We start from the raw sequence: 15,464 nt of genomic DNA on the forward strand, positions 1-15,464 counted from the left end.
AGATCTTGGGGATAGAATGCTGATCTTGAGAACCTGAACCCCTCCTTGCTTTCTGTGTGTAGGGTTTTGAAGGGTGTTCTATGAACTAGATGGAACTTGTTTGAAGGGAGATTGAAGACTAGCGCTATGTCTCGCCTTGGGAGACACTGAAGCTGAAGGAGGACAGTGGCTATGCTGATGTGGATATATGAGGCCACTAGGATAAGCAGGTTACAGGGGGCAGGGGTGGCAGTGGGCAAGGTCCTCGGGAGATCTGATTGCAGAGTCTATGTGTTTGCACATCATTTTTAGGCTTGCCTGGCTTCTCTTACTCTGAAAATAGTGTATACATCATGTTGTGATTTTGACTAAAATTTTGACTTTAAGCAATTTTCTTATTGTTATATTATGACATCTATTTATGTACTGTTGTTATCTAGATATCTATTTAGAATCCGTCATCTGCCTGTCACATCTGTCATCCTTCTTCTGTCACTTATCAAAACTGCTATCTATGTAGCTCCATACTCATGTGCATGTTGGCAACACTAATTAGACTCGGTGGTGGAGTGTTTTCAAAAAGAAAGAGGCCGGGCATGGTGGTAGTTTAATTCCAGTAATCAGGACGCAAAGACTGGTGGATCTCTGTGAGTTCTAGGCCAGGAGGAGTTATTTAATGAGGTCCTGTCTCAAAAATAAAAATTTAATACAAATAGAACAATAAAAGAAGATGCGAAGGGGACATGGGAGGGGAGTACAAGGGAAGTTGGCGGTGAATATAATCAAAATACATTGAATACATGTGTGGGATTCTCAAAGAATAAAATACATTTTAAAAATTGTCATCTATCACCAAACATTCATCTGTCACAAACCTATCTATCCAATCTATCAACTCTCACCTCTATCATCGATCCATCTCTCAAACCTGTTCTCGTCTATCAAAGTCCTCACCTACTTTCTCTATCATCTCTCTTTCTACCACTTGCATGTTACCTGCAGTTGGCCAGGAACTCAGCAGACCTCATTGGTTTCATTTGCCCACCCTCTCTGTCCCTACACCAGAATCATTTGACCCGTTCCAACATGCCAAGATGAGTCTCCCATTCCAACATGCCAAGATGAGTCTTCAAATAATTTGCATCTGGAAGGGTGAGCGGGCACCACAGTTCTGAATCCTTCCCATTTGAGGATTGTCCCACTGTCCTGAGAAGTTGCCAAGAGAATTCTTAAGATCATAGGGTTTCCATGGAGACATTTCTCCAGCATCTTTAGCAGTTAACTTCTACCTTCTGATGTACAAATGGCGAAATCTGCCTTGGTTTTCCTTTCAGAATCTCCCTCATTTTTGCTCATTTTAATGACGAAGTCAATTCAACCTGCACTGCAGACTTGAGCTCTCACTGTGAAGAAGTGTCCACGGACTTCAGAGGCACCGTGTGTTTCAATTGCTCTGTTCATGCTCACGTCCCATGCGCATTTCCTGGGTCTGCTTTGGCCCTGTTTAGAACTTTTTTCCTCATATTAATTTCTTTAGATTTTCCTGATCTGATCTTCATTCATGGCTACCATTTTCTCTTTTATCTTTTAATGTGACAAGTGTGCTTTTCATCTAAACCCAGTCTTCACTGATTCTGGTGTCTTTCTGAGGACATCATCACATCCCCCAGATCACCAGAGAACTGACTTTACATTTTCCTGTCTCTTTCATGAAGCAGGTGGAAATGTTTGCTCTGGTTCAATACCTTGACGCCCTTCTTTTCACACGCTTCTGGTTTCCATGCGGCTTACCGTAGACTGGTTACTATGCGATGGTCCATTCTTACAGCTGAGAATTGTTCTGTCATCCATTGCTACAGTTCTAGAAAGATCTGAGTATCCTCAACAAGAACAGAAGAGGGGTGTTAGGCTTTGCAGCAGTCTTAGGAACACCTGAACCAAGTTTCTCTTGCCTGTTTCCAGAGCCGTGTCAGGAGTTTCTCTTGCCAGGTTACAAGTCACAAGTAACCCCAGTGAGAATCTTAGAAATCTTCAGCTATGCAATCTCCTAGGAGTCCAAGGCTCCTGGGCCATGCCTGCCTTCTGGGCTCATCTCAAGCCAAAGCCGCTTACTCTGATACAAACCTTCCACTCTTATCTACAGACACTTACAGGGACGAGGGCTACATTGTATCTTCCTCAACCTCACCTGGCCTGATCCATGCATCCAAAAGCAGCCCCGCTCTTCTAGCCTTCCCTAGTTTCCAACACTCAGATGCACTTCTGCCCACATCAGGCCCAGGCACCCTTCATTGTATCTGGGAGGGACAGGTAGGTACAAAAGCACCAGCGACACCTGTATCTTCGCATTGCAAAATGGAGAATCTACTTTGAGGATTACCAGGCAAGATCCCTGAAAAGCAAAATACCTGCAGGTCAACATCTTTTCAAAATATCTACCAAGATAAAAGTCCCTAAACCACAACAAAAGGATTCCATGCAGCCCACTGGAAACCTTGATGTTCTTCATTTCTCTCCTGGCAAATGGTGCTGGTTGACATGGCATAATGCAGTCTCCGAGAAGCCTACAGTGATGAAACCTCGCTATCTTTATTAAGACTGCTTCCCAAATGTGTTTTTGCAAAAGTAAATTTTTCTCTAAAATTTGCAAATGTTCCTCAGGGAAGGCTTTGGCGGTGTGCCGTGAGACAGTGCCCTGAATCACTTACGGCCAGGGGACAATTGTTCCCCTTCTGCCTTTCGTTTCTGTGAAATGTAAAAATATGTCCTAATTCACAGGAGGACATGAAGGCCAAGGACAACCTCTTTCCAGAGAGGCTGAAAAGCGGCCCCACTTTGCACGGGTCTGCACGCTGGGTTACTGTAATCTTTGGTGAGGAATGAAGAAGCCTCCCTGGCCGGGGTGGACTTCCCTTCCCAACAGCAGTTTCCAGTCCCATCTCATTTGCATTGTTTATATTCGCCAGATTTATTTCTGGCTGGCAGGAGGGAAGAGGCTATCCAAGGAGGCGAGGTAATTTAATATGGGGTGAAATGAGCTTGTGAAGCTGATGAGGGAATCACTAAAACCTGTTAGAATAGCTGGAATTATTCTGTTCCTATTGAAAAACACTTTGCAGTTCCTGCCAGGAAGCACTCCCCCCCCCCACTTCACTCCACCCACTCTGGCACCCAGCGGAGGCCCGGTGGCCCTTCTCCAGGCACTGTTCTGTTCCCTGCGACACTGTCAGGCACATGGCATTGGAATGAGCTGGGTCTGTTTTCCCTGTCAGTTGATGAACTCTGAACAGTGAGAGCAGGTTCTCCTTCCTCCGCAGGAGAGGGTCAGGCCCCTACCTGGTGCTGGTACCTACAGGATGTCACAGCCAGAGAGCCTGGGGCAGCATCACAGGCCAGCACACCTTCTGTACTGAGAAAGGATGGTCTTGAGTCCTTCTTAATCATAGTTGTGCCCTGCATCTAGGCAGAGACGGGCACAGGGCACGCTGGCTCGGCCCCAGGAAGACACTAGGGTGGCTAAGCAATCCATGGGGAGCAAGCCAGTAAACAGCATTCCTCCAGGGCCTCTGGTTCCTGCCTTGGTTCCCCCTGATGATGGATTGTGACTTGCAATCCAGGTCAATCCTTTCCTCCCCAGGTTGCTTTTGGTCATGGTGTTTATCATACAGAAGCAAATAGGACACTGATATGTTGAGCCTCTCTGCCATGCACAATGTGGATGCTTCTTGTACATTCCCCCACCAAATGCCTACAGAGACACTATAGAATAAGGGTACTCATACCCATATCGTATGATAAGTGTGACACGTTGTTTCCTGTACTTCAGAAGGCCACAGGCTTTTGCCATCAACAGCAGAGTAGAGATTCTTGAGTCAGGATGCCCCTGGTTACCCCAGAGTTAAAGCCACATTACTAATGGCCATCAAGCCATACACCGTCCGTAGTGACATCTTCCTTACTATGTTGGTACCAAGCCTGATGGCCATTTTCCTTGAAGAATCCTTCCCTGAAGTCAGTTTTGGCCTTCAATGGGTTCATCATTTGGCCCCCAAAAAGTCTGCCTATGTCTCTAATATCCAAAGAGAATCTCATCACCTTTGTTTTAAATATGGATGTTAGTGCTTTATCAAATGGAGAGTAACTCACAAGGCTCACCCAATGAGCTCTGATAATTATCTCCAATGGATAAGGTTGCCAACCCTGTGCTTGGCCATAAGTTACTCCAGAAGGTCTTTTGAGTGTCCAGGAGACTGCAGGGAGAGGCAGGAAGATACTGGCAGCAAGCTACCCTGCAGCATAAAGGCATTGCACCTCCTTCCAGGAAGCTCTGGCCTCACTGTCACACACTCTCCTTCACAGTCACCATCTTCTGATGAGCAGGTCATCATCTCAGATCTTGAGAGGCTATCACCAGGAACAATCACTAACATCATTTTCACCAATGGCACAGGAGAGCTGTGACATTGCTAACCCGTAGAAAGGAACTTTGACATTTCAAAAAGCCAAATAACCAAAACATTCCAACATAGTCAAAGCTGTGCTATGCCGAGATGCACGTGGCCATATAGTAGATGTCTGGAGCCAGAGCAAGGGGAGAGATTGGGAAGTGGGTGCTGGGAGGTGTTTGCCAAGAAAAGACACTGTTGAACCTCAGTAATAGGAGAGTTGTCTTAAAGCAGTCCCAGGGTAGGAGAGCTGGAAAGCAGGCCCTGGAAAAATGAGGGGCCACGTTGGGGAGGGTTGTCATGATGAAGGAGGTGCCATGGAACAGGAGAGACCACAGAACCTTCAGGTAAACTGGCAAGGTCAGGGCCTTTCAGTAAGAAAGGAACCATTCCCAGGGCTGAGCAGAAGAAGGTGGTCCCAGCATCAGTTGATTTAGCAATGGGGGCCAATCCTCCTGGACAAAGGAAGTATGTGCCATGGTGGTGAGAGGGGACAGTGGAATGGCATGGAGCTACTGTAGGAGAGAAGGTACAGAGCCCGATGTCCAGGGACTGAGTGCCAGTGGACCTAGAGCACCCAAGGTGAACACGGAGATGGGAGGTCTAGTGTCACCTTAGGCAGATGAGTGACAGGTGGACAGCAGTCTAGAAGCAGGAGTGAAGGGAGCAGCTCTGAGTGAAACTCTTTGCATTCCCATGAGTGTTCTACAACCAGCAGAAACCCCTCAGCTTTCCTTGGGAAAAGGCCACCGTGTTCCCAGTGCAAACCACATCACTCATCCTAGAATAATAATGCAAACTTAGAATTTCATGGTAGGCAGAAACTGGGAGGCCTCAGCTTTCCCCCAACTTGCTTTCTTGATGGAGAGACTGAGGTATGGAGCTGGAGTCATTGTGCCCGCAGTCTGGTTAACACAACAGACTCACCACATCTGTTGTTAAGATAACCCTGTGTTTGCAGATCCCCATTTCCTGGAAATGAAGTTTTGCTTTTCAAGTCCAAATCTAACAACAGAATGCTCAGTAGCAGCCACCCAGTCTAGTCAGCGAAGGTGCTTCTTCACCTCCTAGCTTGGTAGCCATGCTTTTGAAGGGGAATGCTGTGTTTCCATTTAATGTTTGGGTTAAGCCTATGCTGCCACCAGGCACATCACCTCTTCCCCGCTAACCAAAGGGCAGTGCCCTGAATCTAGATATCACTATGCCACACCCATGTTTCTGTGTGCATCACAAGAAAACTTCCCAGGAGTGGGAAGCCTAAGGACCAAAGCATTATGGGTTGACATTTTAAAAATCAAAATGTACATTCTTCCTGCCTCATCCTCCCAATTGGCTTGGCCACCACCATATCTACCTTACTTTGTGTCTTTTTAGAACATTATGAAAACATAGAGAGTGTTCATTAATAAAAAATTTGCAAGATATGGAGAAACATGCAAGACAGAGAAAAATTATTCATAATTCCATCATAAATTTGTTTAAAGGTTTAAACTAAACATCAACAGTACCCCCTTTCTGCCCCAAGTACATTATCTCCTAGTGCTTTTCTCTTTTTAGAAAGGGTAGTTCATATGACTTCGTTCTTTTACATGGCTGAATGACATTTAATTGCTCATTTGTTCTGCATCGGAAAGCGTGACTTTCCAGTTTGGGAGTCTGGTGGGGTTCGTGATGTCTACATACTGCAGGGGATTCTCTGTGAATTCTGGTGTTTCTGAAGGGTAGTCCCAGAAGTAGTGCAAAGATAATTTAAATTGATAGAGCTGCCACCAAAGTACCCTGCAGAGGGGAAGAGTGTCCTTTCCCCACCTCCTGACATCTCTAAAAGTTTCCATCATCCCGTAAGCTGTATCAGTGTCATATTTGGTATGAACTCGGAAGAGATGTGACATTTTCAATGGAGTGTTCTGGAGTGTGAAATTCCATGTCTTCTGGAGGCACACAGTGCCGTGGGTATTTCCCTCTGAACTGCTTGTTCATGCCATGCACTCTTTCTCCTGGATGACTTGTGCCATGCCTGTTTTTTGCCTTGGGGGTCTTGACACAATCGCATCTTAATCACAATCGCATTGTTGACCGTGCCTTCTCACCTGAGTTTACCTTTGACTCTCCTTTGTGCTGTTTCCAGCCCACAGAATGTTTTGTTTGCTTAACTACAAAACTGCACCTGCACCTGTCTTCTTTGGGGTGCATGGAGCTTGCGACTCAAAGATGTCCTTGGGCTTCTCCAAGTATAAGGAGTTTTAACGGCCTGGGGTGGAGGATACTGTGCTGTTGATTTGTTTCTTTTTCATCTCTTTTTCTCTTCCCCTCCATAAGAATTTTCTGGCAGCTGATCCTTCATTTCTCTTTGCAAGTATTACTTTTCTGCTGATCTGATCCAATCACAAACCATCATTTCATCTTGTATGGTCTACAAAGGTAAACCATAGAGCCTGCCAGTATTGTGTGCATAAAAGAGAGGCAAAGCAGTATGTGTTGGCTTGAGGCTGAAAGGCCTAGTCTCCAGTGAGGGCCCATGGGATGTCTGCCTGGCCTGTACAGGGATGTGTTCTGCTTAGCTGAGAATGCTGGGCTGCTATTCCTGGTGGAAATAGGCTGGGTCTTACAGGAGTGACCTTCCATCTACAGGGGTGCACAAAGCCTTCAGCGGCTGACTTAGACAATAAACTGTAACTACACTAGACCCCTCACTGTATTATACTGTCCTCCCCCAACCTCAGCCCCATGCCACCTGCAGGCACAAGAGCGGTTTCAGTCTGCTGATCTCACCAAGTATGTAGTGTGATACTGATGAACCTGTGAAGCCCCGCCCTATTCTGCCAGCCACTGGGTATGCCTGGACCTGCTGACTTTGCACTTGGCATTGTAACAGTTTTTGCATCTATTTGTCTGTCTTCTTTTGGGTTTTCCAAAGGGACACGGCTGTAATATTAACACACACACTACTGGCATGGAGCTCATCACATGGTGGGAACTTGGGGTAATAATACATGGGAAACCCTTCTAATTATTGGCCAGGGGAATCCAAGAGACTCCCAAAGACGATATAGGCTGTTGCCCTTGTTTGACTACTGGTAAAACTCTATTGCTGAAGGCATAGGACTTGGAGAAATTGAGCTGGAACTGACCTGAAAAGCAATTCAAAGTCCTAAAACCACAATAATGGCCACCACAGGAAGACATACCCAAGGGTGCAACAGTGGCAGTTATATTTTGGAAGTAATCAAAAAAACACCTAATCGGACATAAGGCCCATTCAATAGGAGAGAAAGCATGGCTGGGCTGGTACCGTAAACTTTGTCAACTACCTGTGGCTGATGAGGTCATGGACGCTGGAGGAGAACCTACAACTGCCATGTTCTTCAACCAGCATAATTCTAAACTTCATTCTACATATCTATCTTTAAATCCACAGATAATTGTATCCCTAATCAAAGAAGCTTTTCTTTTCAGCAGGCTAAGAAACATCACAGAAATCCACAACTGGTCAAAATGCAGAAAACAACTGACTGTGGGGTTCCCGTCTCTGATGGGTGCATCTACAGCATAACCCTTATACCTAAGGCGTGGGGAACACTGCAGAAAAGGGGGATGGAAGGAATGTAAGGACCCAAGGACCAGGATGTCTGCTACGAGATAGTGTCTTCTATCTATGACAGAGTTGCACCCATGAAACCTTTGTTTTTAACCAATGAATGCTTATTTATTAAGCCCACACATGGTAAGGGGTAGAGCTTGGAAATGCCTATCCCAGCAATGGATGATACACAACAGTCCTCACCCAGGACCACATCCTCACTCCTACTCTGTTGGGAGCATCTGAGACATCGTTTTCTACAATTACACAATATCCTGAGGGAGAAAGTGCAGTGGTAGTCTCAGCTGGTGGAAACTGCTTTGTTTTTCTTTCACACCCATGAATCTTAACAATATGGTTGCTTAAACACGACAGGCACAGTGTGACAATACCAGATGACATCCCAACATAGATGAGGGAATAAGTTTAACAAATGTAAAAGTACAAGAATATATGCAGAACATTTTGAACCATTCTGAAAACATAAAAAGAGGATGAAATACATGATTTTAAAAAACATTACCCATGCCGGGCAATAGTGGAGCACACCTTTAATCCCAGCACTTGGGAGGCAGAGGCAGGTGGATCTCTGTGAATTCAAGTCCAGCATGGTCTACATGAGCTAGTTCTGGGACAGCTAGGGATACACAGAAACCCTGTCTCGGAAAGAAGGAAAGAAGGAAGGAAGGAAGGAAGGAAGGAAGGAAGGAAGGAAGGAAGGAAAGAAAGAAGGAAAGAAGGAAGGAAACTTTACCTTGGTGCCTTAACATTTCAAAGACATCATTTCTCCTGATAGTAAATTATAAATTTAATCAGGCCTATTAATAATCTTATGAAGTTAGGTAAGTTGACACTAAGCTTCATGGGGAAAAACACATTTAAGAGTAGCCAAGAAAACCCTAGAGGGGAAGCCCTATAAGACATTAGCACACACTGTAGTGCCCCTGGGGTTCAGGTAGCATGGAACTGCAGCTGGAATAGATTAGTGACTGGTGGGATGGAAAGAAAAATCCATAATTAGACTCCAGCATGCATGGGGACTTGTTACAGGATGAAAATGGCATCTCGGATCACTATACTTTAAACAAATATCAGTGGGGTAACTGAAGAGTCATGTATTTGAAGACAAACATGGATATGTACCTCACACCCTACACAAGAGTAATCTGAGACATCTAAATGTAAAAGTTGAGGCCAGGAAAGCATCAGAGAGAAAGCATGAGAAATGGCTTTCTGACTGTAGCTTACACTCATCATCGTAAGCAAAGTTAGAAGACAAAGGACCATGTGGGAGAGCATATTTATAGCATCCTTCTCTGCAGAGACAACGCCTTAAAAATGATAGTATGAAGCTATAATCGTATCTCCTAGGAGATGGAAGCAGAAGGATAAGAAGTTCAAAATCATCCTTGTCTATATACCAAGTTTGAGGCCATTTGGGATATAGAAAACCCGTCTAGAAAGCAACAATGGGAAACAGGTAACCAGAATCCCAACAGAACAATTCATCAAAACTCAAAATGCAAAAGAAGTTCTAAACATAAAGTGATGTTCAAGCATAACTCTAATTACTGAGATGCAAATTAAGACATCTATTCTCACCTGCCAAACTTACAAAAACTGACAGCACATTCTGTTGGCGAAGAGCATAGGAAAACAGACTTTCAGACATCCGTGGCTGGGATGCAAACTGGTACAGCCCATATGGAGGGAATTTTGTCAAAAGGCCTATCGACATTTGACCCAGCAATCCCATTTCTAGAAAACTGCTACCCTACAGGTACAACTCCAGTGATAAAAGGATGTCCATTGCTTCTAACTGCACAGCACTGAAAACACCTCACCATTCACACATGAGAGATGGTTGGATAAGCATGACATATCAGCACAACGAAGTGCTATGTCGTTCTGAAAGAGAACTGGGAAGAGCTAGCTCTGTGAACAAATCTGGAGGGTTTCCAAGATGTACTGTGTGTATGTGTGTATACATAGATGTTCATGTATATATAGGTACATGTTTGTGTGAATGTATGTTAAGTGCATGTAGGTGGAGGCCAAAGGATAACCTCAGGTGTTGTTCCTTGGGTGTTATTCACCTTGTTTGTATGTATGTGTGTTTGTTTGTTTGTGAGAGTGCCTCAGGTGCCTTGAACTCATCAAGTAAGCTAAGCTGGCTTGTTAGCAAGTCCCAGGATATCTGATCATCTTTGCCTCTTCAGTGCTGGGAATACAAGTGTGCACCAACAGATGTGGTGGCATACAATCTTAATCTGAACATTCAAGAAAGATCTCTGTAATTTTGAAGCCATCCTAGTTTACATAGCAAACTTCAGGATAGTCAAGGCTGCATAGTGAGACCTTACTTCAAACAAACCAACAACAACAAAAACCAAGTGTGTACCACCTCTGGTGGTCTCTGATTCTTTGTCAACAGAAAAATGAATTGTTTGCATGATCAACAAGACCTACTTAGTCTTCTTATTGGTGTTTCACTCTAACTGTTGCAGTGAAATTGTGCATACATAGAGATGAATGAGTTGTATCTTACCCCCCTTTGCCGACTCTGTTATTCACAGATGCAGATGGTGATATATCAGGAAACTGTCAGACACTGTCAGGCAGGGAGGAGCAAGAGACAGTGTGGAGATGCTGAGACGCTAGCCAGCTTCCCCGCTCTGAGTGACAGCAATGAATCTGTATTTTCAGTTGCATGAATGAAATCGTGGGTGCTTTCCCACTTAGCCAGTAACTTTGGGCATGTTGATGATGTTGGTATGTCTCATTTCAGGAATGACCATACCTGAAGAAGACGCTGATGTAGGCCAAGGCAGTAAATATTGCCTTGTGGCAATCGGGAGGCTCCAGGTGAGCAAATAAGTCTGTCTTTTCCATCTTCAATGAGGGCTTGTACTGCAGGGGACAAGAGACTGAGTCTGGATGCCTCTTCATCTGGAACTCCTGTGTGCTCAGCATTTTCGGGGCTCTGTGTCTTACTCTGGGTCAAATATAAGGTTAAACCTGAAGATAAAAAAGGGGACTCAAGGAGGGGATACACCACAGAGGCCTCGCTGTGCTGGGGGTTAGCAGACCTCTCCCCCATCTACACGTCACTGCAGACATGAGTTCTTCCTGAAGTCACATCCTTGCTAACCACCTTTAAAGTCTCCCGCAGGCCTCGTGGGACAACGTCCAAACACATCCTCCCACCCTCCCCTTCCCCTCTCTTCCCTTCTTGCCATCTCACCACATCCTCTCACCAAACCACATTTTCCCTTCTCGTGGCACCACCTCCGTGGCTGTTTGCAAGCTGTTTCTCCCACCTTGTGTTTCTCCGTTGCCATTCTGCTTTCAGAATTCCCTCTGCGTGCCTCCTGCCCTCTCATCCTTTGAGACCTAACCAAATGCCAGGCTCCTAAGTTCACACCAGGCTCTGCTTCCCGTTCTGTTCTCTCCTAACCCAGAGCTCTCACCTCTACGTCATCTGCATGCTGGTTTTCCGCGGTTAGGGAAGGCACGCTTGTGCCTGACACAGTCCTCTGGGGCAGGGACCCTGTCCTGTTAAAATTTAACTTGCTTGAGTCTGAAGAGATGGCTCAGTGTTAAGAGAATTGACTGTTCTTCCAAAGGACCTAGGTTCGATTTCCAGTACCCACGTGACAGCTCACAACTGTCTGCAACTCCAATCCCAGGGGGAATTGGTGCCCTCTTCTGGCCGCCACAGGCACCAAGCACACAGGTGGTACACTCATACACATTAAGTAAATAAATAAAACATACATTTAAATTTACTTGATATCTGATAATATACAGTAGCCACTCAGCCAACAGACTCATTCATTCTTCCATTGACATTTAGGGTGTTTTCCAAACGGATGAAGGGAGGCATGGTTGACACAATATGGAAGGCTCATTCATGTTTCATGTCCATGTTCTCCAAAGTCTGGCCATTCTCAAACAAATGAATAAGCAGTTCATTCATATAAAACAAACATTGGATCTTCACTGGGGTATAAAATGAGAATAGTTGGGTGAATTCAGTCCAGAAATACATACTTTTTGAGTCTCTACATCCATTACAGAGAGAAAGCTGAGAGGGGGAGAAAGTGGCAGCATTTGCTGAGCACCAGTCATTTGCCAGCATAGCAGGCAGTATCACAATTATGAATTGTAGTGATTCATTATTCCCACGGACTCATAAGGCGACAAATGCTCAGAAATGTAAAGAAATTTGGCCAAGCATTAATTAAATCCCCCACTGTCACCTTCCCAGTGACACAGAAGGATGTGTGAACTTCAAGCTATGTGGATTCTTGCCAGGTCCTCATCTGCATCTTTATCAACCCTCCATTCCAGGTGACCAGCTCTCCTGTGTGCATGGACATGAGTGGCATGTCAGTGCCCACAGAGTTCCTGTCCCGGCATAACTCTGATGGGATCATCACATTTGTGGACCCAAGATGCATCAGTGTGATTGGCTACCAACCCCAGGTCAGTGGCTAGCTCTGAGCTCCCAAAAGCTGGTGAAAAATTTAGCTTTACTCAAAATGTGTTTATCTTACTTTTGCAAGGTTCAGCACAATGACGTCTTGGAGAAATCATGTAGGAGTCTAGATTCCCTGTTTGCCTAGACTGACAACCTGTTCATCATGAGACAACACTGCTTTAAGGGGACTCATTGTCTTGCCCTAGCCTTTCTGTAGCTCTTGCTGAGTTTTTGCAAAGGAGGGGGAGCTGAGATCAGTTTATTTTAATTACAAAGTTTGTTTATGTCTGAGATCTGTCAAGATGCCCAAGGGATGTTGCTTAATCCTTTGGGAAACGTTTATATTTGGGGCATATTTTCAGGTCTTTGCTCCAGATCCTTCATCAAAAATCGGTGGCATGAGAAACTCAGAAAGGCATGAGTCACCCAGGTGAAGCCAAGGAACCACGACCACATGCTGTGTCCTAAACCTAAGGATCTCTGCCTAGAAGAGACACTTAGGGACAGGTGTGGGGAGTATGAAGATGTTAAACCTAAGGATCTCTACCAAGAGGAGACACTTAGGGACAAGTGTGGGGAGTATGGAGATGTTACCAAATGAGCATTTGAGTATTGATTTCTTAGAGGTGATCATGTTTTGGTTTTATTGTATGCTGACATTTATTATATTAATGCTAAAAAGCCTCTTGTGGAGAAGTGTTATAGGATCTCCAACTCACTGCCAAGTGATCTAATTAACACACACACACACACACACACACACACACACACCTCATCTACATTTGTGTGTGGACATCTATGAAGAAAAAGACAGAAAATATTGATAGCATATTGATAACTGAATCGATGTAATAGATATGCAGGTATTTATTATACATCCTGTTACCTTTTCTGTAGAGTTTTTAAGATAAAAAATTATTTAAAAAAAAGAAGGGGCTCTTTGTTCTAAGAAACAGACTTTAGAAAGCTTTGGGATGTGTTGTCATGAGTTATTTTAATTGCCTGTGTATTTTTCTTTTATTTACTTAACATTTTATCCATGCTGGAATCAGCCCTGGTTGAGACTAGGAACAGTCTCAACCAAAAGTACTAGAGACTTTCTATAATTCTGAAGCTAGATTCATGCAAAGTGTGGCCCCTCAGAAAGAATAAGGTAAATGTGGATGACTTTGACAGCAGTGCATTTCTGGGCAGACCCACGCCTTCCTCTTCAGCTTCCCCTGAGTGTCTGTGTGCTCCTGGGGCATAGGAACTGCCCTTGCTGCTGAGTCAGCTCACTCCCAGCATCGTGTGCTGATGCAGGTTCTCATCCCTGAGTTAGCTTACATCTTTTACTGTTTAAGACACTTCCCTAGAGCATGCTCAAAATTGCCCTTTGATGGGCTTTTCGTATTCTGCTCCCATTCACTGTAAAACACCAGAATTATAGAAGGCTGGATCTTTCAAATGACACATGAGTAGTGAAGGTCAATAATGAACTGGCTTGAGGCAAGCCCAGTTATTGTGGCCTCATTCAGCCACTAGTTTCTATCCTTGAACAGTTTTAGTTTTCGTGGGCAGCATGTGTGTCCTTGAACTTACTTTGGATGTTTTTAGAAATATGTTGATTGCAGTTTGCCTCTCCAAGGCAAACAGGAATAAAGTTATGTTGCAAAGCTGCTGATCTAGCGCCCAAGCAAAATTAGAAATCAGTGAGAAGTGAGCCAGCGGGGTTTAGAATGGATGCAAGGATGCCAACTCCTCAGTAGATGGGAGCGGGGGCATTTTACGTTTAAGACTGTGGTGGGCAGGCAAGAGGAGGATGGGAGTAAGAGATGGAGAATGGACTTTGGGCTCATTAAAGATGTCTGTCCCCTTTAGGACCTTCTGGGAAAGGATATTTTGGAATTCTGCCACCCTGAGGATCAGAGCCACCTACGGGAGAGCTTCCAGCAGGTATTGCCCATGGCTGCTGCTGCTGATGCCTAGTGAGTTACCTGGGGGTGGGGGATGGCGAGAGGGATGGATGCCTACCGTGAGCTACCAGACTGGGAATGCCCTCCTACAATGTCAGACAGCCATTCTGGGCAGGAGTTCAGCATGGAAGTAAGATATATGAGGACATCATTGCTATATAGCAGCAAAGGAGGACAGGCTATGAAGAGTCTCCCAAGTGCCAAAGCTAGAGAGGGTGACTTGAGAGCAGAGCCAGCTACCAGGAGAGGGATCAGCTGACGTGAGTTGTAAAGGGACAGTACGAAAGAAATGAGGGAACATGTCATACGGAGGGGCCCAGGCCAGACAAGCTGCTGCAGCCTTCCAGGAGGATCCTTAGCTCCTAGGGCTGACAAGGAGGAAGTGGCAGACAGTGAGACCAGTCAGTCCAGGTCTGAGGCCTCCTGCGCCGTGCTGTAGGGCCCCTGTTCTCTCCCAGGTCAAATAATGGTAAGTAGCAATTCCTCTGACTTTGTAAACAGAACAGAGCTTTGAAAAGCCACTTAGGAAGCCCGGGGAACACAAATAAATGAAAGTAAAGATAAATCAGGAGACCTCTAGAATGAGCAATGGGTCCCAGAGCTGTGCAGGACCCGTGAGAATCAGACATGGGAGACAACTTAAGTAGAGGATCATCCAGATGGGGAGAGTGGCGGAGAGGCAGCCTGGCAGAATGGTCACCATAATAGTGGCACTCCATGCATCGTTTCTACTTACTGAGAACACGCTGTGTGAAAGGCACCCATAGCACAGGCCACAAGAGTGCTGGTTCCTGGGGTGGTGGGGGGCTTAGGAGAGGCTCACTGAAGCAGAGGGCCAGAGTGTCACACTTCAGTGAGTTAGAGCTATTTCAGAATGATGCTCCTGAGCTAGCCTCGGAGGAGGAGAGAACTCACTCCAGTAGACTCTGACATACTCTGGGAAAAGGAGAATCTGGACATAAGGAAAGAGACCTCTGAGTCACTTTCCAAGAGGGAGGAGTCTGCTGTCATCCATCTGGAGG

At 45.2% G+C, this 15,464-nt stretch overlaps 1 protein-coding gene across 9 annotated transcripts in view; it reads left to right on the forward strand.

Annotated features, from left to right (window-relative positions):
- Arnt2 (aryl hydrocarbon receptor nuclear translocator 2) overlaps positions 1 to 15,464 on the forward strand; it is a 148,849-nt gene that overhangs the window by 97,848 nt on the left and 35,537 nt on the right. For all 9 annotated transcript variants that reach the window (XM_005077855.4, XM_013118935.3, XM_013118934.3 and 6 more), the window contains exons 9-11: positions 10,793 to 10,869; positions 12,358 to 12,492; positions 14,348 to 14,422. In XM_005077855.4, the coding sequence (XP_005077912.1) occupies positions 10,793 to 10,869; positions 12,358 to 12,492; positions 14,348 to 14,422 (287 nt within the window). The remainder of the gene's footprint in view (positions 1 to 10,792; positions 10,870 to 12,357; positions 12,493 to 14,347; positions 14,423 to 15,464) is intronic.

Source organism: Mesocricetus auratus, unplaced genomic scaffold, assembly GCF_017639785.1.
Source record: "Mesocricetus auratus isolate SY011 unplaced genomic scaffold, BCM_Maur_2.0 Super-Scaffold_4256, whole genome shotgun sequence".
Lineage (NCBI taxonomy): Eukaryota > Metazoa > Chordata > Mammalia > Rodentia > Cricetidae > Mesocricetus > Mesocricetus auratus.